The 21,920-nt window shown below is 35.3% G+C and overlaps 5 protein-coding genes across 7 annotated transcripts; 4 read left to right on the forward strand and 1 right to left on the reverse strand.

Annotated features, from left to right (window-relative positions):
- The first annotated feature begins 16 nt into the window (after positions 1-16).
- On the forward strand, positions 17-1,434 carry LOC149729936 (COP9 signalosome complex subunit 5-like). Its single transcript, XM_089885812.1, has one exon. It carries the CDS (start codon positions 99-101, stop codon positions 1,257-1,259), a length of 1,161 nt encoding a protein of 386 aa, XP_089741938.1. The 5' UTR covers positions 17-98; the 3' UTR covers positions 1,260-1,434.
- A 2-nt stretch (positions 1,435-1,436) lies between these two features.
- Positions 1,437-8,674, forward strand: LOC149729937 (BBSome complex member BBS2-like). Its single transcript, XM_089885794.1, has 18 exons — positions 1,437-1,607; positions 1,962-2,177; positions 2,514-2,639; positions 2,717-2,779; positions 2,840-2,917; positions 3,276-3,380; positions 3,678-3,764; positions 4,091-4,179; positions 4,616-4,853; positions 5,236-5,317; positions 5,379-5,442; positions 5,805-5,912; positions 6,128-6,254; positions 6,590-6,715; positions 6,940-7,077; positions 7,394-7,506; positions 7,886-8,034; positions 8,423-8,674. The coding sequence occupies exons 1-18, from the start codon at positions 1,491-1,493 to the stop codon at positions 8,521-8,523; spliced, it is 2,127 nt and encodes a 708-aa protein (XP_089741920.1). The 5' UTR covers positions 1,437-1,490; the 3' UTR covers positions 8,524-8,674.
- LOC149729938 (nuclear exosome regulator NRDE2-like) lies at positions 8,668-16,771 on the reverse strand. Of its 3 annotated transcripts, none has more exons than XM_089885781.1 (14): positions 15,353-16,771; positions 15,083-15,178; positions 14,571-14,763; positions 14,036-14,180; positions 13,661-13,766; positions 13,235-13,351; positions 12,814-12,911; positions 12,107-12,567; positions 11,748-11,799; positions 11,584-11,688; positions 10,528-11,193; positions 10,031-10,175; positions 9,599-9,756; positions 8,668-9,155 (listed from the first exon to the last, which is right to left on the reverse strand). In XM_089885781.1, the coding sequence occupies exons 1-14, from the start codon at positions 15,411-15,413 to the stop codon at positions 8,751-8,753; spliced, it is 2,808 nt and encodes a 935-aa protein (XP_089741907.1). In that variant the 5' UTR covers positions 15,414-16,771; the 3' UTR covers positions 8,668-8,750. The 3 variants fall into 3 exon arrangements, with proteins under 3 accessions (XP_089741907.1, XP_089741908.1, XP_089741909.1); XM_089885783.1 differs by lacking the exon at positions 8,668-9,155 and adding an exon at positions 9,212-9,346; XM_089885782.1 differs by lacking the exon at positions 15,353-16,771 and having other exon boundaries at positions 14,567-14,763.
- A 152-nt stretch (positions 16,772-16,923) lies between these two features.
- Positions 16,924-19,311, forward strand: LOC149729939 (neo-calmodulin-like). Its single transcript, XM_089885840.1, has 2 exons — positions 16,924-17,412; positions 18,357-19,311. Exons 1-2 carry the CDS (start codon positions 17,107-17,109, stop codon positions 18,531-18,533), a joined length of 483 nt encoding a protein of 160 aa, XP_089741966.1. The 5' UTR covers positions 16,924-17,106; the 3' UTR covers positions 18,534-19,311.
- A 402-nt stretch (positions 19,312-19,713) lies between these two features.
- On the forward strand, positions 19,714-21,496 carry LOC149729940 (neo-calmodulin-like). The gene is made up of 2 exons (XM_089885836.1): positions 19,714-20,739; positions 21,240-21,496. Exons 1-2 carry the CDS (start codon positions 20,362-20,364, stop codon positions 21,408-21,410), a joined length of 549 nt encoding a protein of 182 aa, XP_089741962.1. The 5' UTR covers positions 19,714-20,361; the 3' UTR covers positions 21,411-21,496.
- Positions 21,497-21,920: the final 424 nt, after the last annotated feature.

Raw genomic sequence — 21,920 nt, forward strand, 5'->3', positions numbered from 1 at the left:
CGATCGTTGTATTTTCAATTTTTAACAATTTGATCTTTACAGATTTTAAAACTAAACCATTTATTGTAGTTATTTATTTCATTTACTCTAATCTCATCATGTCAGCGGAAAAGGAATCTACTGGAAACGGCGATTTTGTAGAACCGCCTGTAGAACCCAAACCAAACGACGAAGAAGAAATGCCAATGTCGGAATCGGTAGCTACAAATCCCCAGCCAGCAAGTACGGAGACCCAGGAAATGTCACAGGGGTCGTCCATGGCCATGAAAACATGGGAGATGCAAAATAACATTGAAACTGTAAGCGCTGTGGATGAGATTTATAAATATGACTATCAAGGGCAACAAGACATGCTGGCTGCTAAACCGTGGGTAAAAGACCCTCATTATTTTAAAAATGTAAAAATTTCTGCACTCGCTTTGCTTAAAATGGTCATGCATGCTCGTTCTGGTGGTAATTTAGAAGTAATGGGCCTTATGCTGGGTAAAGTGGATGGGGAGAATATGATTGTAATGGATGTATTTGCTTTGCCTGTAGAAGGTACTGAAACAAGAGTCAATGCCCAAGCAGCTGCATACGAGTACATGGCTGCTTATATTGACAGCGCAAAGCAGGTCGGACGATTAGAAAATGCCATAGGATGGTACCACAGCCACCCTGGCTATGGCTGTTGGCTAAGTGGTATAGATGTTGGCACTCAGCTTTTAAACCAGCAATTTCAAGAACCCTTTCTTGCTATTGTGGTCGACCCAACTAGAACTATCAGTGCTGGTAAAGTGAACATTGGAGCGTTCAGAACCTACCCTAAAGGATATAAACCCCCAGATGATGGACCAGATGAATACCAAACTATACCACTTAACAAAATTGAAGATTTTGGTGTCCACTGCAAGCAATATTACTCACTTGATATTTCATATTTTAAGTCCGTACTGGATAAAAAGTTATTAGAAAGCTTATGGAATAAATACTGGGTGTCTACTCTCAGCTCATCTAGTCTGTTAACCAATGCTGAGTATATGACTGGGCAAGTAAAGGACCTTTCTGAAAAGCTGGAGCAAGCAGAAACTCAAGTAAATCGGACATCAAGTTACTCGTTCGAGGCCCATGAGCGGAAAACTGAAGATAAACTTACAAAAGCTGCAAAGGACAGTAAAAAATTAACTATCGAAGCAATACATGGGCTCATGTCTCAGGTTATAAAAGACAGACTTTTTAACCACATGAAAACACCCCAAGAACATGGTGCCACTAATTAAGTTTTCATTTAAAATTGAAAAGTTCAATTTGTAAAATTTTCCTGCTGTTTTGTTATTCAAGTGTAATTTATCAAAACTCTGCATGCAGTCCAAAGTTTATATTTAATAAAAAATTCATTATGCCATACCGTTCTTTGCATTAAAATTAACTGCAAACTTTATCCTTTACACCAGACCCAGGGGTCAAGGTATTCACTATTGCTGTTTCTCTGATTACCATACAGTTAAATCATGTTGGTGCCAATTTTCACTCTAAAAATCAAACATAAAATCCATCCACGTATGGTAACAGTTGGAAAGTATGATGGTCTGCACCCGTGTTTAACCTGTGGGACAACGGCATCTAAGGTAATGTGTTTATCATATGTGGGTTGGGTCCTTGCTAGACCTGGGATATAGGCCAGATTGGCCTACTATTATGTGTTTATCATATGATATGTTAATTTTGCCATGTACCACAAAAAAGTGTACTGTTTACCTAAAAAATTTGCAATTTCAACTTGAAAGACACTTAACATTAGTTGCTTCAATCTTGTGGTCCCTTATGGGTTTTCCGAACTGTCAGCCACACAGTAAAATAATCCTCAAAGACTGTTTTGACTCATAGATTTATTTTAATTTAGACCAATTTCGTTCACCCTACAGATCTACACAATACTTCTTCCTTGAAAATTCTTTTTTTATCCAAAATATTTTTCTCAGGTTTTTGTTCACAATCCACACAGTCCAGCCATTGCAGGTGGCAGGGTCGCTGTACAAGATTCCGATATCAGTTTGTTGACAATGAACCAATCAGTGAGTGCAATATGTGCTGGACAGCTGGATCCAGAGAGCAAAAGAGACGTTCTGTGTATTGGAACCCAAACAAACTTGCTGGCTTATGATGTGCATGATAATAAAGATTTATTCTACAAAGAGGTAACTTGTTTTTGAGAAACAGTTTTAAAGTACATTTTAGGCATTTATGTTTTCAAACCAGACTTTTTATATTATGAAACAAGCAAAATTTATGTTGTACTATGTGTGGAGAACCAGTATTTCCCTTTTTTGAACATAAGCAGTTATGGTCTGTGATCTCCTACAACCCAGTGGTCTGTGATTGGTTGTCCAAATTTTCAGCCATATGTAATAAAATAGTCACCTACAAAGTTACACATGTGATTACTTGTAAACGGCACGAGGTTTATGAAACAGAACTCCTGTGTTGTGACAACATGCTAAAATAAATAAGTTAGATTCATTTTATTTATTCAGGTTCCAGATGGTATCAATAGTATTGTGATGGGGAAAATCTCAAGTGTGGATGCACCTTTAGTTATTGCTGGTGGGAACTGTACATTACAAGGGTTTGACATGGAAGGAGAAGATAGATTTTGGACGGTATATCACACTCATTTTTACACCTAAAGAGATCTGTAGTGTGCTGGTAACATAAATACTAACACTGTGTGTTTCAGGTGACAGGAGATATTGTATCTTCACTTGCATTAGTGGATTTTACAAATGATGGAACTGATGAGGTAGTTATGTTTGTTTGAACTTTTTCCTATAAAACGGGGTTAATTTTCATTATTTTCCAGTTGTTAGTTGGATCAGAAGATTTTGACATCCGTGTGTTTCAAGCTGATGATATTATTGCTGAGATGACAGAAACTGAGGTGAAGTATTAAAGGATAAGTCTAGTATATTTCAATAATGGGCCATTCCAGGACCCATGGCGTGCCACCCTGCGAGACCTCACCCACATAGAATAGAATAGCATGTTTCAAAAGTTTGGAGTAACAATGTTTTTTTTAAAACTTACTGCAAACGAAATGAATTAACACAAGAACTGTTTTATACAAAAAAAAACTGCACAACTAAAGTGAAAGGATAAAGCATGTTTGCACAATAAAGCGTATGGCATCCAAATCCAACATATATTTTAATTTTTCCCAAAAAATAACAGGTAATGCCATAGCTATGGACGTAAAATTCATTTAGCTGGCTTTAATGAACTCCATTTTATTATTCCAGGCAGTTACTGGTTTATGCAGAGTAAGAGGAAGTAGATACGGGTATGCACTTGCTAATGGAACTGTTGGAGTATACGATCGTTCTGCAAGATACTGGAGAATAAAGGTGAATGATCTCATTTACTAAATATTGTAATTCTCCGTGTTTTTCAATCTTTACATGCTAATATTGCGAAGTCTTTACAGATACTGAAATATGGTATTATACCTTGGTGCTTCGATTTTAGCAGTGACATATAATAGTAATGTATGTAATTATGGACTTATGCCCTACTAGTGCAAAATGTATACAAATTTAAGTTGTAGATTACTATTGTTTACTATTATTTCCTAAATTCCTATATAAATGTATGTTGTCAGCCAAAACTTTTTGTTCATTTACATTGTTTTCTTATTGTTCTAGTCAAAGAACCAAGTCATGGCAATCCACAGTTTTGATTTAGATGGAGATGGAGTACCTGAACTTATAACTGGATGGTCTAATGGGAAAGTAAGATGGGTAGTATTATAATGTGAATTCTATACCAACATGGCAGAGTGGTGAGCATGCCTGCCTCCAACCAATAGGTTGTATGAAACAACAGTTAAGTTATAACGAATGTTGTTGCTCTGCCTCGCAGGGATTTAAGTTACATTTATTCATACCAAAAACTTGTACACTATAGAATCAGAAGTCTAGAATGCTATCATAAAGTTACATATGTTATAACTTTAAAGCAGGTATGATGTATGAAACAGCATACCACAGTCATTACTCTGTCATGCAAAGATAAAAATTTACATTCATTCATTGAATTATTTAATATGCTCATTTAGATTGATGTTCGAAGCAATTCAACTGGTGAAGTAATATTCAAGGATAATTTAACAAGTGCAGTAGCTGGAATAGTGGATGCAGATTATAGGTTGGTGTTTTATTGTTGGGCATCTGGAAAAATTGGGTTTTGCAGCAACTTTTTTAGAGAAACGTCCTCTCTGTAGGTAGATTTTATTATACACATAGGGTTTTAAATGTTAAACAAAACTTGCATTGCTAAAAATTGTCATGGTTGTCGCTAATGTAATAGTGGCTTGATGGTATCTGTATGAAATATGATACGCCACTGGCAATAAAGTCATTTTGGACATCTTCCTGGAACCTAGTTGGATGCAAGAGTCACGCTTTTTTATCCATAGCGAACTTAACAACTGTTGTTTTGCTGTTAATTCCATTCTTTTCTTTCTTAAATAACGTGATCTTCGCCAACGTATTCAAAGAGATAAATAAAAATGATGTTTTCCTATGTTTATTATACAAAAAACACACATATGTACGTTGCTAATATTTGCAATTTATCTCAGATTGGATGGAAAGAACCAGCTGATATGTTGCTCTGTTGATGGAGAAGTGAGGGGTTATCAGACTGACAAATCAAGGCTGCAAATAGTAGATGCTAACCGCTCGAGTGACGACATGCGTGAACTCAACCTTACCAAGCAAAACCTTCTTCTGGAGTTAAGGAATTATGAGCGTGAACAGGAGCCATTGAGAGGGGAGCAAGTGACAGCTATGGAGAGAGTAGAAGGAGGAATTATACCGGTAAGTGGTGACCCTTTTATTCTATGTGATGATGGTCCTGTGGTGAGCTGTGAGATGTTGCTTGGCAGCTTGGTTACAATTGGAAGTGTCAAAAAGTTTCTGCAGACGATTGATAAACATGCCATGTAATAACCTAAACATGAACATTAGATAATGTCAGCTGCTGATTAAAGCTACATGTAGAATCTGTAGACATTCCATATCAATGTGCAACAGTGCAAGCTATGTTTAGGTGTTTGGAGATTTTGGACCAAGTTGGCCCCTTACTGTATACAGTTACATGTAAAAAGTTGCTCTGGGTTGCAAGTAGCCCTATCTGTTTTATATATCCTGTATAAGAGGGGGATAACCTTCCCACAGTTAAAACTAAACTGTTAAACAGGCCAGCACAACTATAACTACTGAGCTTATCATTGAACAAAAAGAACATCCGTGTATTGAACTTGTGGTGTCCACTTCAAATGGTAAGTTAGTAAAATTATTGTATAATTTATGCAGATTTCTTTAAAATGATTTTAATTTTAGAGACAATAGTTCGAATGGTTGTCATTTTTGCTGAAGGATTATTTGAAGGCGAAAGTCATGTCATGTAAGTAGCTTCTGTTTTGTAATGGATTGTAAATGCTGCTGTCATGCCAATCTTTCTCTTGAAACTTTAGCTTCTATTCCATATGGTTAAGGTCCTGCAGCAAAGCAGGTGGTATTTTAGACGAAGTTGACATATTTCTTAAATTAAATGACATAATTAAATGTCCTACATTCTATTTCATGTGGCTATTTAGTGAGTGCTTAAATTCAGGCCAGAATCGGCCCATTACCCAACACCTAGGTCACTTATGTAAGTCATTCCTGGGACCAGTGTGACTCTGTCCTGTTCTCTGTTCACACCCAACCAACATTAAACACTAGCAAACTGCTACACCTGTTAGTAGCCATTTATTTATTTTCCAGGCACCCATCACCAAATAACTTGACTAATGAAATAAGAGTTCCCATTCACCCAACCAAGGACTCGGCTGTGGAACTCCATATTCAAGCTTTTGTCAGTTTGCCAGGAAGGTATGTACAACTCGGACATTTAAATTAGAATCTGTAGAACTCAGTAGTTTAAAATCCACAAAATACAAAAATAGTGTACCGTACTAGTTTGTAACAGCACAAGAATTAAACCATTTTTTATCAAGTATATATAGCTAAGGTGCTATGGCAAGGAAAGCCATTATTCCAGAGTTAGCACATACACAATTATTTAATTGAACTTTGTTTTTTTTTAGCTTCAACTTCCATGTATTTGAAGTGACCAACCACCTACCAAGCTTCAGTGCTTATTTATACCAAGATAATATTCCCAACATACCAGAAAGCTCGGTCACATTTACACTCAATGAGAGAGTGCAGAGGGTAGGTGATTGATGTTTTAACATTTGTACCATACTGTCATGTCATGGAAAAAATGGAAATATCCTGCCTAAAGACCTAATAAACTGGAAATATCCGGTTTATGCCACTCAATTTCAGTGTTAAATATGTGGACTGTGTCATACAGGCAGCATATACATTTTATATACGTAGTCTGATTGTGCAATTAGAGAGCCATCTTAACTAGAAATAACCGGTTCATTCCGGTATTGACTATGTAAAGTCTATGCTATGTTGGTATTCTAATACTGGCACAACAGATTTATATGAGACGTGATGTTTTTTAAAAATTATTAACAAAATGCTTCTTTCTGCAGGTTGGAATTTGGATAAATGAAAACTTTTTGTTACGCCATGAAGTTCCATGTGAAGAATCTATTGATTGTCACTTTATTGCTCTAAGAGGAGGGGACCTTGTTATTAAAATGGACAACAGTGGCCAGGTATGCAGCAGTTGTATTGAAAACTAGTTACATTCTGTTGAGAGTAAACTCCTGTCTCGCGTTTTTTATTTTTAACGAAATCTGGAATGACATTGTTGAAATACAGTTAAACTCTGCATATTCACTCAACATTAGCATCAATTTTGTTTTAAAAGAATACATGTCTATTGTTGTCTAACTATTGTTGGCATCCTTGGTAGTGACATCACTTTTTGTCTTCCCAGGTTCGAATCTACACTGATAACATAGATCTTGCTGGTGACGTCATTCAATCTCTGGCTTCTTTCCTACGGTTGGACCATCTTCAAGTTACGGCTCATTTCCCAATGCATCTTGAAAGACTGAGCAGTATTATGACATCGGTGAATTTTTTAAGCTGGATACACGTGTTTGTTTGTAGCAAAAATATTTTTGGTCTTGGTGTACAAGTTTAGATTTGAAATCATAGGTAGTAATGTAATGAATCTCAGAATTAAGTCACTTACATTAGGTCTGGATATACATTATTAAAAAGCAATAACACAGCATATGGTCTGGAATCTGGATAGCACCCTGGTTTTTCAAAAAGTAGGTTTCTATGACCGAATGTCCCCATTTTTGGATTTATTCCATTTAGTTTTAATGTCTCAGAACAACAATAGATATCTTCAATTTTTCATAAAACATTATTTTTTGCAGGTTGACAATCTGCATGCAGTCACACAGAAACTTGCAGCAGAGATGACAGACCATTCAAATCTTATCAGGAGTTTGGTTGTGAGGGCAGAAGATGCAAGATTACAAGGAGACATGTAAGTTAATAAACATAAATAATTGTATTCTATTTTATGTGGGTAAGGTTTGGCTGCATGGCATGCCATGGGACCTAGGATTCAGGCCAGGATTAGCCCATTACCCTCAGGCTAGTGCCACTTCCAGGAAAATCCATAAATGATTAGGTTTTGGTTCAATAGAAACCCACGTAAAGAAAAAACTTTTCAAAATTCTCTTCTCATAAAATCGTTCTTGGGCTCATTAAGATACAGGTTCAAGGTTTTTATGTATGTTTTATAAATCTACAAATGATCCTATTCTATGTGGGTGAGGTCCCACAATGGCCTGTTATGGGTCAAATTTAGGCCAGAATTTGCTACAAATGCTGCATCAAAATTGAGTAAACTTGTTTCACAGCCCAAACATGAAGAAAGGATATATGGAACTGCAGGATTTGAACAGGGATCTTGTGAATGGATACCATGTAAGGTCAACTAACCACCAGGAATTGGTTAAATCACTTAAACTTGTGAACCAGATAATACAGAAAGCGTCACAGTTGCGAGGTGAGTGTTTAATACTGTCTTGAATGGAATGTAGCACTGTTCTATTCCTTTTTTGGTGGGTGATGATCTGGGATTAAGGCCAGACTTGGCTCATTACCCCAGGTCCCCAATACTCAAAAATAAATCCCATTCAAGTCTTTTATGTGACTGGTGCCGCTCCATCTCAGACTGCAATGGGAACACACAGCCCAACCACCAAAAAGAGCCGCTAAAAAATTATTTGCAATATATCTGGTAGCAGAAGTAAAAAAATACTTCTCACTTTAACCCAAACATCTTATTTTAAGCCCAACCACCAAAATGTAGAGCTGCCAAAAGATTATTTACAATATATCTTGTAGCAGAAGTAATATACTACTTCTCACTTTAACCCAAACTTCTGTTTCAGTTGGCAAGTACAAGGCGCAGTTGGTCGCACAGTGCAGAGATGCGATTAAAACCAACAAACCATCCGCTCTGTTCAAAATCATTCAAGCTGGAAGTGCATAAGCTAAATTAAGGTTCATGTATAATATGGCACTCCAACTTCTTCATTGTGCTGCAATTGATTTTCTACTGTCTTTCATATATTTTGTACCTGTGCAAATTTCTTTACCTTCTTTTAGAGTATATGTTCGTAATAAAAAAATAACGTCGTCTTTTTCAGTTTTTTTTACTATGGAGAATTTCACTTTAAAAAAATTTATGAAAATTTTATAAAAAATTTTTATTAAAGTTTACATGGCTAACAGTAGTTGGACTTCCTCAATAGGAGTACGAATTCTAATACCGATATCATGCATATTTTTTATCACATCACTTATTTTATCTGGTTTAAATCGGATTTGGTCACATGCGAGTGATTTTGACCATGGGCATGCGAAAATCGCTCGTGTTAAAACGTTTTCACTGCCCTTTAAAAAATGGATAAGCAATCTCCATAGTAAAACGCTGTGGTTGTGTTTTGTGACCGCCCTTTCAAGCAAATTGATCACGCGTGATGGGTTGACATAGTTACCATGCACTGCAGTACGCTGGTGAGACAACAGTTCGAAATATATCGAGTAAAATGCTGCAGCAATGCTTGTGGCCGGGCTAAAAAGTTTTCTGGCTGTGCTCGTAATTGCAGAACCAACTTCGAGCTAGAAAAAAAAGGGATTTTTAAAAAGAGTGATATGAATGTAACTTATTTATCCTTGCCTTGTGGAGTGGGGGCAACAACAGTCGTTATAACGTGGCTCTGTTTCATTCACCACGTGCCTGCTTACGAGTAGTTTCTTCAAATGAATATTTGAATCCTTATCTTCTCGCATAAAAGCAGATGTGCCAATGACTGGCATTGGATATTTGTATAAAAATAAAAACTTTTAGCAGAACAGAATTTAATCTTACACTAGTCAGTTGTAAATTAGGAGTAAATAATAGCAGGAACACATAAAAGGGTTTACCAATTCTATCTGAGCATTTTAGCAACAATATAAACTTTTGGGGTAATGAGCCAAATCTGACCTAAATCCAAAGTCCTCGAAGAGGACCTCACCTACATAGAATAAAACAATGACAACAAAGAAAAGTCATAACTTACCTGACAAAGTTTTAGAGCAAATTCAGGGCAATCAGGAAAGTCATCCAATGCAAACAGAACAGCATTTCTATATTGAGTACTTTGTGCAACGCATGGACTAATCAGACGAAGTCTTAGATTATGAATGTATTTTAAGTCCATTGCGGCTTGTGTGTTTCCTAAAAAAACAAAATATATTTAAATTAGATAATTTATATGCGGCATTTTTATTAAAGTAACAAAGGTCACAAATAAATACAGTAAAGAGAATAAAGTAATATCACAATGACCGACGTTTTAAAATACAAAAAATAAAACTGGAATTCTTACCAAAACTTTTGTATATATATATATTTGTATATATATGTCAGAATAAATACTAAAACATATTATTTTAACACCTTAAAATAATTAAAAATTTTAATTATTGTTAAAATGTTTTTAAATTGTCACCTGAATTAAATTCTTTTCTTATAACACTGATATATTGTTTCAATGTCTTGTCCACGTTTGTTGAAGAAGACAGAGCAAGAAATACGGCATAGCAACATAAGATGTTGACAAACTGACTTAAGTCCCCCTTCTTAGAACAACAGACCTGAAAAATGAAAAAAATTAAATAAGTTCAGAGAAACCTTATTATTATGTGCAAGATACTTAAGTTTAAGATAATTAACTTACAATGTAATTTTTATGCAGGGTTAAAAAATCTAAGTTTAGCTAATATTTTATGTAGAATCATTTGGACCAAAAATTAATCTGGCAAAAATTAGCCGGCATGAGGTGTAACAAACTTTTGAACATTCATGTTATAACGAATGTTGTTTTTTCGCCACACAAGAAAAAAGCAAGTTACACTTATTTATTTAAAATTGCATATAATTCATGCTTAAAATTTGGGTGTCAACACAAAGTACTAAATATAAAATATTTCCAAAAACTTAACTCACAGAAGGATAAAGGCATGCCATATCTTCACACAATCTTTCCAACCCTCTGCCACCTCTCAACAGCATTGCTCCTGTGACTTTCTCTGGATTCTGAAAAACTTCTTTAAAATTGAGTCCATCTCCAAGAGCAGCTAATATGGGTTTTACTGATTCAGGTTTCGAGTCATAAAAGCATTCAATATAACTAACACAAAGGACTAGGGCATCTTCCTGCTGTTTACATGTACATAGAGAGTTTTGGAATACTTTAAGACTGTCCTCTGCCTTTCCTGTAAGAAATTCCACACGGGCTAATTTTCCCCATACAACAAAATTAAGTGGGTCCGTTTTAAGAGCGAATTTCGCAAACTTTTTGGCTTCTTTTCCAGTTTTTTTTAATTCCGCTTTTTTACCTTGAAATTTAGATAATTCTTTAGCCCTTACGACAAAATAATCCATTCCTATTTTGGCAACACCTTTTTTTACATCAGTGGGACAGTTTGAACACAGTTGTTCTAGCACCAAACACAACAGTTCATGGTGTGGGGTTCTTGGTAGCATAGTGTCTGTACATTGTGTCCCACAATCAAACTTAAGCTGGGATATATCACCCAATGTGCCAGTGCTATGTAATGCATGTGTTAAGTGGCAGGGCTGGCTCAGTAAAAAGTTTCTTTCCAGAACATTCTGAAAATAAGATTTCAAATAATAAGAACGTGTTTTATATTTATTCTTACATATGGGGGCAAAGTCAGAAATGATAAGATGTGTATTTTGTTTCATGTATCTACATACTGAAAAGTTTTTTGTTTTTTTTCAATTCAATTAACCTGAAAACTGACTAAAGGTCATTCAAGGTCACACCGAATAACAAGACCTCTTGCTCCAATGCATGTAATATTAAAATGACCTTCTAAAAATAAAATATTAACACAACCCATCAGGAACATAAGTGACCTACAATAAAGGTGGTATTAAGTCTTAAACCCAATACAGGTTTATGGGCCAACATTCTAATGACTGTACCACACTGCCAGATAACAATACAGAATGGTTCAATGACTACAAACCACTCACCTCATTCCTAGCCCCCAAGGTTTTCACAAACAATTCGAGCAAACGTAATCGACTTGAAACTTTTTTTGTAAAGAAAATAAAACCTTTGATATCTTCAAAAGATACCTGGAGTAAATAGTGATGTATTGTATATGAAATATTATGAAAAAGGTAAAATATTTTACTTTTCTGCCCACGTCTTCGCAATCTTGTTTCAATCTCCAAGGATAAATGTCTCTGTGATAAAAAGAATGTTAAGCTAATAATTGTAGAAATTATTATGGGTTAAAGCAATGTCTGGTAAGTGTCTTTCTCAAGGACAAATTACCCCTCGATGGTATCACCATCGAGCATTGAACCCAGATTCCTTGTTTATGATGAAAACGCCTAATCACGGAGTCAGATCTAATATAAAGTGATAAAACTGGATCTATATATTTTTAAAATACAAATAATTACAAATACTTAAAAAGAATGCACACAAAATATTGGTATACTGAAGTAACCTAGATTTGGAAATCAAACAAATCCATCATTTTTTCACCTCTTTCCTCTTGTGGACTCCATCACCAACCAGTTATGAGTAAGATCAAGGTCCGGATCAACATCCAGATCATCCACAAACTCCTCTTCTTCCTCTTCCTCCACCACAGAGGACCATCCTCCCTTTTGATGTTTTTCGGACCATATTTTCCAACCGGAAGACTTTTTCTCGCCAAGTATCCCCTCCCCGCTCTCATAGAAGAGCTTCACATCCTTGACAGAGGAGCAGGAGCAAGTCCGGAGGTTGACTTCCATGAGTAAAATGAGGAGGAGCACGCACCTCTCCACCAACCCGCTCTCAATAAAAAATTCAACTAATTTTTCAAAAATTTCCAGCAAGTCATTTTCAGTTTTCGCAGCAGTTTCTTCTGTTTGAAAACTTTGGAATCTTAATGAACTTAATGTTTGAATACATTTCTCAAAAGCTTTAAGAGTTTTGTGTACTTTAAATGAAGCTCCGCTCTGTGTGGAAATATAAGATGATATAAAAATAACCTGTTTTTAATATGTGGTCTTAACTCTTAATGTAAGACTTTTATATTATTGTATGAACATATAAAAACATATACTCCAAAAAAAAAGAACTTTCTTTATGATAATTACCCTAATTAAAGAGACCTAAAATTGGTTAAAATGATGTAGTTAAAAATAAAATACAGAATTGTAGGTTTTGATTAATATATAGGCAAAGCCAGAAGTTAAATTTACCATTGTGTGTCCGATGTAAGCCTCCCATGATCTTCTGTCTCCTGGATGTTGGAAAACAAGATTCTTCCATTCCCTGTCAGAATCTTCGGATATATTTTCTAGGAGAAAAAAAAAAATAATACCAGCAAAAATATCACAAATTAGTATCAGCAAAAACATATATATAATATATATATATTTGTTATAGTGGTTAGGCATTGTAACTGAAGGATCCTGGGTCTAATGCTTGATACTTAAATAGGCGTATGTGTCTTTGGTAGGACATTTGGCACATTGCTTCAACCCAGTGGTCATTAATGGGATGTAGCACCCTGGGTGTCAGGGTAATGAGCAAACTGATTTTAAATTCCATGTCCCATAGCTGGAAAAGATGTAGGGCCATATCCACATGGAATAGAACAAAAATGAAGACAATACTTACCAAGGAAAGATAATCTCTTAAGTTTAAGATCTACATTTTTAGGATTGGCAGCAATAGCTTTGTTGAGGATTGAAACTTTTTTCTCATTCGCGAATTTCACTCTTTTTCCATGCGTTCCTAAAATAATGTGTTTGATGCAATTAAGAAGTAATCTTTACAGTGTAATAGTACAATAAGATACTGCCAGGAGACTTAGTTATGGCATGAGAGATGTTTTTGATAAAGTTGGTTGGACTGTGTCTTGTGGATAGAGTTCACAACGGAGTTGCACTGGTCGCATGAAAGACTTAAATAGGCTTTCTTGTGTTGGGATAATGAGGTAACTCTAGCCTAAATCCCAGGTCCTCCTCAAAAACATCACCCACATAGAATAGAATAACAAATTTAATATACAATTAACAGGTATATAAGGTTAGTTAAACTTACTGTCCTGTAGTGTAGCAAGTTCCATCCAAGCTTCAATGTTGGTTGGATTTTCTCGAGTTTCAATATTTAATATCTCGGTCTGTGTCTTAAAAGGATCTTCAGCTACCTAACAATAAGGTGGACATTCACTTAAATTAAATATTTTTCTATTTTTTTCTGTTTTCATTTTTACTTTTTTTTAATATTACTGGATTTTGTCTTTTAGACTAGAACGCAGATTAGGTAATTTTTTGCAAGCGAATATCCTGGGTCTAACACTTGATATTGATATAAGCATATGGGATGTAGCACCCTGGGTGGCAGGGTAACGGGCAAACTGAGTTTAAATTACCAAAAATGTTGGTGCATTTTTATCAAACAAATAATTTTATTTACCTCTACTGTATCATCGTCGTTTATAGTTTTGTGAAAATATCTTGGATCTGTTGCAACATATTTACGTTTCCTTTTTTTCTTCGTTTTGAAAATAATTTGCATATGCTTGGGGAGTCCAATGCAAGAATCAACACAGCGGTAAAACCTGAAAAAATAATTTATAAAACTAGTAACTGTAATAAATTCTATGAATCTAACCCTGATCTAGTGCTCATAGAGTTACACGATTCTTGTGTAAAGAAATACAGTAAGGATCTGGTGCTACAAAACATAATAAAAAATCAAGTCCAACCATACACAAAGTAACATACTATTACTTGGTAATTCGAAAGCGGGCATAACTTGTAAACTGGCACAAGGTGTATGAAACAGAACACCCATGTTATAACGATTGTAATTTTTTGGCCATGTGAGGATAAGGTAAGCTAAATTCATTCATTTAACCAATTGCATATTAAAAACATATATTTTGCATAAAGGTACCATATAACGCATAACATAAAGAAGTTTAGAAAATTATATTAAAATTACCTACTTTGGAATCGGCACTCTATATGGCTTTCCAAAATACAAGTTGTTCTTATCAGCAGCTTTATCCACAAATATCGTTTCACTACCGGCATCATTAACTTCAGGTTTTACTTCAATTGGTTGGCGTTCTTCTTGTTCTGACCCAGATTCACTTTCATGGTTACTTGAAGGGTCAGAATATACAATGGGGGATTCTTCTGTGGTGGAAAGTAATAGACAACCATTAGAACATGTTATTTAAACAGTTTGCACACCTCACAACTTTCGTATTGGTATTTAAATTGCATTGATCAGTTTATTTAGTTATAGGCATTCCACTTGTTTTAAACACCAACATACGCTTACTATTTTGAGAAACGGCAATTAAAATCATTGAATTATGTTTTTCTGTTTATTCAAGTCTGGTAACAAACTATACGGAATAACTTACGAGGTAAAACTGATATTGTCCTATGAATAGCATGGACGTGGCTAGTTCATGTTTACTTCTACAAAAATATAGGATTAAAAACCCACCTTTAAATACAACTGGTAGTTCTTCTTTTAAACTTTCTTGGTGTTTTCTTAATGCTTTAGCAGCATCTTTCTTGAAGCTTTTGTTTTGCAACCATTCTGATATACAGTTGAAAAATAGAAGTTTTATTAATATTTTTAAAAATAATCTTTTGTGTTTTTTGCTAAATACAATATTTCCTTTACGTATAGTTTTCTGATAAATTTCAAGCAAAAACTTTAACAATACTATTACTAAAACATATATTTATATAAATCATGCTTAAAACTTACCCTTATCTTTATCATTACTTGATGTTGAAGCAATAGCAGACGCAGAAGGGAACAAACTCATGTTAAATGAATTTTGTTCTTAAAACGTGAGGTACAAGACGTACTACAAACGTTTCAGACTTCGTACTGTGGAGGTGCTGACTGCTGATACTTATGTAAGTGTGACCAAGCGTGACAGAGACAAAGTTTATATACTTCGTCATGAACATCATATACGTAGTTAAGAATTCGCCCCCTAAATTTATTACGCGCAGTTTATGAATAAATGAATGCTATGTTTTATACATCTCGTACCCGCTTACGAGCTTTTACAACGTATATTATGTAACTTTGTTGCCGATTGTTTTTCTTCTGTATTGCTGACAATTTGTACAACCCATCAGTGACCGGTGAGTTAAAGCAATTTCCAACACATATCTTGTCAAAAGGACACATAGGCTACGCCTATAACGGTAGCAGCGACGTGTTTTGATTTCAAAACCTCTGGGTTACATGCTTGCGCGCTAAACACTGTGGCACAATTAATGACGTGTTTGTGGTAGAGTTCATGCCTTGGAGAGGGAGAGTATTCGTAAAATCTCATTTTAATGTTCTGAAAGGCGTTAGTATCAATAAGCAATGAAATTGTTTTACAAAATCACTAATCGTAACCATAGGATAAAGATAACCAGAAAATAGCATGTTGTTCAGTTTACTTTAAAGGGCATGTTCATAAATGAAACGCATTTTCCCCCGACCTACCATATCTCTTACTAAATCCTTTCGCAAGTCAAATTCAAGTGGTTAAACGATCACGGTCTATACGCGTGTCTGATCATAGGCATTGACATTTAAATGGCAAACGCAGTTTAAACTTTAGCCCAAACTATCAATAATCTCAGTTTAGAAAGCGCCTGCTAAAATATAAGGTCTCAGCAGAGCCAACAAGCCTTACCGAAATACAGCTGCGTTAACTGTGACTGTGAGGTAAGATGGGATATCGTTAGCACCTAAAACCCATATTTCCTAATTGTGTTTAACAGTTAACAACGATCGCGAAGTTACGGTTATATAATTTTGAAAATATTCTTTGTTTGCAATAAATGGGTCGAGAAAACAGGAATGTAAAAACAGGAGCGTGTCTCGTCTTACCCCATCTTACTATTTTGTAAAAAGGTAATACAGGGTTCGATTGAAAGAGGTTCGGTTATAATACTTGTTTACTAAAACGGACTGACACCCAAAATTAAAAAAAGATAAGGTTTTGTAAAAATACTGGTAATCATACCAGGAAAGCGTTTCTTAATACCGCTATGCTTACATAATATATTAATGTTTTAATTAGTAACTGTTTACATGTTAGCGTGGGTGCGATGACGTTCGTTTTGATGATAAAGTAGGTCCATTTACGTAGACAGCCCGTATGTTGTATATAGTACCGCGTGCACTGTTTTTCTCTGTTTTATAAAATCCCGTTAATGACATTCAAAAGACAGTGTAGCTTTCGCCTACAGGCACTCTGACCTGGCGCGGTTTTTGGAGCGCTTAGGTGAAACTAGAAATTGAGCATATACATTACAACACAAGTATTAGACTCTTGGTAAGGGAGACCATTACGCACGGCCGCAACAACTCGCACGGGAAAAAGTTTCAAACCTCTACTGATACTATCCAAGCTTTTTGGCCCGCGACTTGGTTCATACCAGTTTTTGTTTTCAGCAGAGCAGCCGGCGATAGAACCACAAGGCAGCACATTTGAGATTATATCAAGAACCATGGACGAAAACCATACTCGTCTCAAAAGACAACGATCGTCCATAGACCACTTGGATGTCGGCGAGTTCCAGCGCATGTTTAATTTATTCGACAAAAATATGGACGGTGTTATTGAATCGAGCGAAATCGAGCAGTTTATGCGGTCACTAGGTTACCATCTTACCAAGGATGAAATCCGGGATATTATGGCGACGTATGACCTCAACAGTTCTGGCACAATTGAAATGAACGAGTTTGTACCTATGGTGAAAGGCAGGCTGAGATCTGAGTATTTAGAGGCAATAGAACTGGAAATGGCATTCAAGGTATCGGTTTATATATCATGATTATAGGTCTGTCTGAGTAAAAAAAATATGAAAAGATTAACTATCAAATGTATATTTGTTTGTTTTTTTAAACGCAGTAATTCGAGTTTGCTATTTTTATGTAAGAGGGGGCAAAGTCCTTTGAAAATACAGTTGGACTGATCTCTATAACATTTGGACCCGCGGTAACATTTAATTTACAGAAAGTGTGTTCGAAAGTTCATGGCGTTATATAATACTAAGACGACTTACTTTTGAAAGTAATATTTTAAAAAGCAAAAGGAACCAGTTTTTACCCGCACTGTTACTGATGTCAGAACTTGGCATTAATAATGCAAATATAGAAATATGAGTTGCTGCTTTTGAAATCTCTCTATAAGCATAAACCAATCTGGTACTTTCGAAAATATGTTTTGACTGTTAACGTAATCACAATCATAAATAATTAAACAAGCACGTGCGCTTATGAAATTGGTTGTGCTTGGGAGTCGTGAAAAACTTTACAACCTCGTAAATTATAGTTGTTGTATGGTTGAACCGTGGGCGCGCCTTTTCAAGCAATTATAATTTCAACACGTCTAAGCCAGTAATACCAGTTCTGCACATCCATTATACAGTTACAACGGTGTTGTTTTAATAATTTCGTCATACTTTACATCAATTATTAAACCATATCAGTCGTACGACGGTTTATTTAAAGGAATAAAATAACGTTTAAACTCTTTTGCATTGACCTTGGCCAATTTGTTGTATAATTTTTTTCTATGCCGGGCAGTCGTTTTTACTTATAATTAATTTTTTCACTTAAAGTTTTAAAACATAAACTTTCTATTTTTCTAAAAATTCGAAAAAGAAATTCTTTAAAAGTTAAAAATATTTTTTTAGGTTCCCCCCAAAAAATTATTATTTATTTAAATCCAAAAACACTTTAACCGATTTTCCAGGTTTTTGATCGGGATAACAACGGGTTTATCAGCAGAGATGAGCTTCGAAACGTTCTCCGTACGATGACGGAAAACCCCACTGAGGAAGAACTGGACGAGATGATGCGCGAGGCAGACACAGACGGTGATGGACAAATCGATTATCGAGAGTTCGTAGCGATGTTAACGCGAGATTAACTGCTTCCTTTCCCCTTAAGTATTTAGGGATCAATATATAGTGTCGGGTGACGAAAAAACAAAGTCTGTCTGATAACTTGATTATTTTTCGTCCAAAACGAAAAATCTCTGTTTTATAGAGTAGAGTGGGGGAAGATGGGACCTTTTATCTTTATTTTCTCGTTCCATTAAGTAGTAAAAATAGAATATTCAAAGAAATATAAATCGTATACTCACGACTCACATAGACCAATGTTAATTGTTTAAAATACAATCAGGATGTTTGGATATTATGTGTTAAAGGTGTCCCATCTTCCCCCACTGTACTATAACTTGAATATTTTCGTCGTGGGTGTATAAATAAAGATATAAGAGGCAATAACGTCAAAATAGATGGTGTCAGAAACTAAGGTACGTCTGATAAATTGATTATTTTGCGTCGTGGTGTATAAAAAAGACATAAAAAACGTGCATAACGTTAAAATACGTACGTATAAAGTGTCGGATGACGCCAACCAAAAAAAATCTTTTGTTTTATAATTAATTTTTTACTTTTTATGTCGTGGTGTATAGATTTAGAATTAAGAGAGCGTGTATATGGTAAAATACTTTTTATGGTGTTTTTTTGTATATTATCTATAGTTCGCCATTATTATGAAAAATGTCCGGGTCGCATTTCGTTTTTATATTGCCCGTATAAGTTATGCTGGTGCTTTCTGCTTTGCAGTAAAATATAAGACGCCTATATTTTATAACGCGTGTGTAATTACCCTAATACATATACGGACGATATACATCATTTGCGTGTGCTCAAAGTGCTACACAGCACTCAGCATGTCAATAACCCGTTATCAAGATTGAGATATCTGCCTGGCCTAAAATGAATTCAAACTCTATATTTAAACAACGCATTTCCGGCATAATGGATCCCTGATGTAAAAAATGCATTAAAAACGTCAAATAGCCAACGTTTAAATAAGAGGGAAATTTTGCATAGTAAGACGTGTAATTACTACACAGACAACTTATATTTTTAGTACGATGTTTATAGTTAGGCTATGCGAAGACTATACGCCAAGCTTTTTTAGTTCCACGCATGACAATATATGATAAGTTAAACAGAGAAAATTTGCAGAAGCTGCTGGAACCAGTATAAGATTATTTTTCCGTTTTACTGATTATATTTGTTATATGGCGCCATTCATAATTAAAATAAGCATATAGTTAGCATGTGTTATTTTAAGTATATGCTGGAGGCATCTGGCAATCATTTCTAACGTACATCAACGAAAGGCAATGACGTCGCATCACATACACATCCATAGAAAAAACAGCGTAGGCTATATATAAAGCCGCAGTCGAAGGTAAAACTCCACATGATTAAGAAATTATTATGGGATTGGTCAGTGGAGCTTGTTAGTAATAGGTAGTTTGAGGTAAGACGGTATAAAGATATAGTGTTTGATTTTCCTGTATCGTCCCATTTGGTAATTAACAAAGAATATTTACAACAAACCTGTCTTCACGATTCTAATGAAGTTGATAATTGTTATAATAGGTTATGCACCAACGGTACATCTATCTTAAAATGTATACTTCAACCAATCTAAAACGGAAAGTTTAAAGAAGTTTCACATTGCATGCCGAATTCGTTACGCCATATGGCATCAAGTGAACCAGTACCTTAGCTCAGCTTATTTTAGGGAAGCAGCAGTCTCTTACAGTGCTATAAGGCAGACAATTAAAAGGGTATAATATATTGTGTTTTAATGTTTCAACTTTTGTTGCGAAACTTTAAGCATCATGTTATTGCAGTGGTCACGCGTAAGTTATATTTATATCTTCAAAAATGTACACGTTAAGAAGTAGGCGGACCGAAATATTCAGCGACAATAAATTCGCTTTAGAATCAAAGGCTGGTGTTCAAGTAGCATTAAAAACAGAGGCGACATCTCCAGAGAAAATTGAAAACGAAAAAATCCCCCCAGAAGAATCAAAAGCCATGTTTAAACTTTTCGATAAAAACGACAATGGATTTTTAACAGCCGAAGATATCATGCGAGTCATGCATTCGCTGGGGCAACACATAACCAAGATCGAAGTATTCGATATTTTAAACTTGTTAGGGGTCAATGAGCCGGTCTCGCTTCAGGATTTCGACAGAATCATAAGTCACGAACTGTCGCCCAGTCAAGTGTTCAATAATGAAGCAAAAACTGCGTTCCAGGTGTGTAAAGTATTTTGAATAAACCTTTTTTCTGTGAGATTTGTTTTTTTGTGGAACGGAGAAAAATGAGACACTATTTCATTCTATTTTCTTGTCCCATTTGGTAGTAAACAAAGAACATTTAAAGAATTATAAAACCGTATTCTCACGAGTCACGACTTCCACAGACCGTTGTTAAAATTCAAAATACGATCAGGATATTTGACTATCATGTGCCAAAGGTGCGTCGTCTCCCCCACCCCACTATAAAATAAATCAATGTACCCCTGAGATTACTACTATGAAGGAGTCTCGCTTTATGACAGGCGACATGTAGTCAGAATACAACTTACGATTATTTTTACCACTTCTCAGAAAAATTAATTAATGAGGAAATTGACAAAACATCAGCTTGTTTCGTGTTGAAATACTTCCTCTAATTTTGTCATATATTCAAGCATTATTTCATGAACTCATTCACCTAATTTTTTTGGTAAACATATTCGAATTCTTTTTTTCAGCTTTTTTCTTCAAACGGTGACATCATAACTAAATCGGACTTGGCCCGCCTCCTTATCAAGTTAGGGAAAGTCCCAACCAATGACGACCTGATCGACATGATGCACGAGGGAGACGTCGATGGGGACGGCCAAATCAGTTATAACGATTTTTTAAGTGTATTGTGTAGCTAGGTTGACATGTTGTACAATCACGTTAAAATGTGTTTTCGTTTAGTTCCATTATTTTACTTGTTTCTAATAAAATCAGACCCACGTCACGACGCGTGTTTATTGCAGACTGAGAAAAAAGAGAATTTGCATAACGTCATTAGTTAAATTTAGTAACTCATAATAAGGACGTGTAAGCATTTTGTATGCAAAATTGGCACAGTGCGGTGACGCGTCAATAAAAATTACGCATCGCCCGATATGACGTTGTTTGGTATTGCGCATTTGGTGACTCAAATCCGGTAACTGTTTTATCGATGTTATCAAGCCAGCCAATACATTATTTTACATAATGTACAAATATATATACATTTTTCTGTAATGAATGAGTCTCGAGCGGTATTTGCATATGAGAGTACTGCGGTTATCATAATACTGTTAGTACCCGCATAATTTCGTAGAAAGGCAAAAGCGTAGATAAAAGTCATACTAGTATAAAAGAAAATCTTTTATATAACATTTTCCGACGCCGAA

This window comes from Ciona robusta, chromosome 10 (genome assembly GCF_009617815.1).
Source record: "Ciona robusta chromosome 10, ASM961781v2".
NCBI lineage: Eukaryota > Metazoa > Chordata > Ascidiacea > Phlebobranchia > Cionidae > Ciona > Ciona robusta.

What these genes read in the sequence shown, in the direction of transcription:
- LOC149729936 (XM_089885812.1), top strand. Translation starts at nt 99, where the DNA reads ATGTCAGCGGAAAAGGAATCTACTGGAAACGGCGATTTTGTAGAACCG.
- LOC149729937 (XM_089885794.1), top strand. Translation starts at nt 1,491, where the DNA reads ATGTTGGTGCCAATTTTCACTCTAAAAATCAAACATAAAATCCATCCA. An exon ending in AAGATTTATTCTACAAAGAG is followed by an intron (nt 2,178 to 2,513) that starts GTAACTTGTTTT and finishes TTATTTATTCAG; the next exon opens with GTTCCAGATGGTATCAATAG. An exon ending in GCAAGATTACAAGGAGACAT is followed by an intron (nt 7,507 to 7,885) that starts GTAAGTTAATAA and finishes CTTGTTTCACAG; the next exon opens with CCCAAACATGAAGAAAGGAT.
- LOC149729938 (XM_089885781.1), bottom strand. Translation starts at nt 15,413, where the DNA reads ATGAGTTTGTTCCCTTCTGCGTCTGCTATTGCTTCAACATCAAGTAAT. An exon ending in AAGTAATGATAAAGATAAGG is followed by an intron (nt 15,179 to 15,352) that starts GTAAGTTTTAAG and finishes ACTGTATATCAG; the next exon opens with AATGGTTGCAAAACAAAAGC. An exon ending in GCGAAGACGTGGGCAGAAAA is followed by an intron (nt 11,689 to 11,747) that starts GTAAAATATTTT and finishes TATTTACTCCAG; the next exon opens with GTATCTTTTGAAGATATCAA.
- LOC149729939 (XM_089885840.1), top strand. Translation starts at nt 17,107, where the DNA reads ATGGACGAAAACCATACTCGTCTCAAAAGACAACGATCGTCCATAGAC. An exon ending in AACTGGAAATGGCATTCAAG is followed by an intron (nt 17,413 to 18,356) that starts GTATCGGTTTAT and finishes CCGATTTTCCAG; the next exon opens with GTTTTTGATCGGGATAACAA.
- LOC149729940 (XM_089885836.1), top strand. Translation starts at nt 20,362, where the DNA reads ATGTACACGTTAAGAAGTAGGCGGACCGAAATATTCAGCGACAATAAA. An exon ending in AAGCAAAAACTGCGTTCCAG is followed by an intron (nt 20,740 to 21,239) that starts GTGTGTAAAGTA and finishes TCTTTTTTTCAG; the next exon opens with CTTTTTTCTTCAAACGGTGA.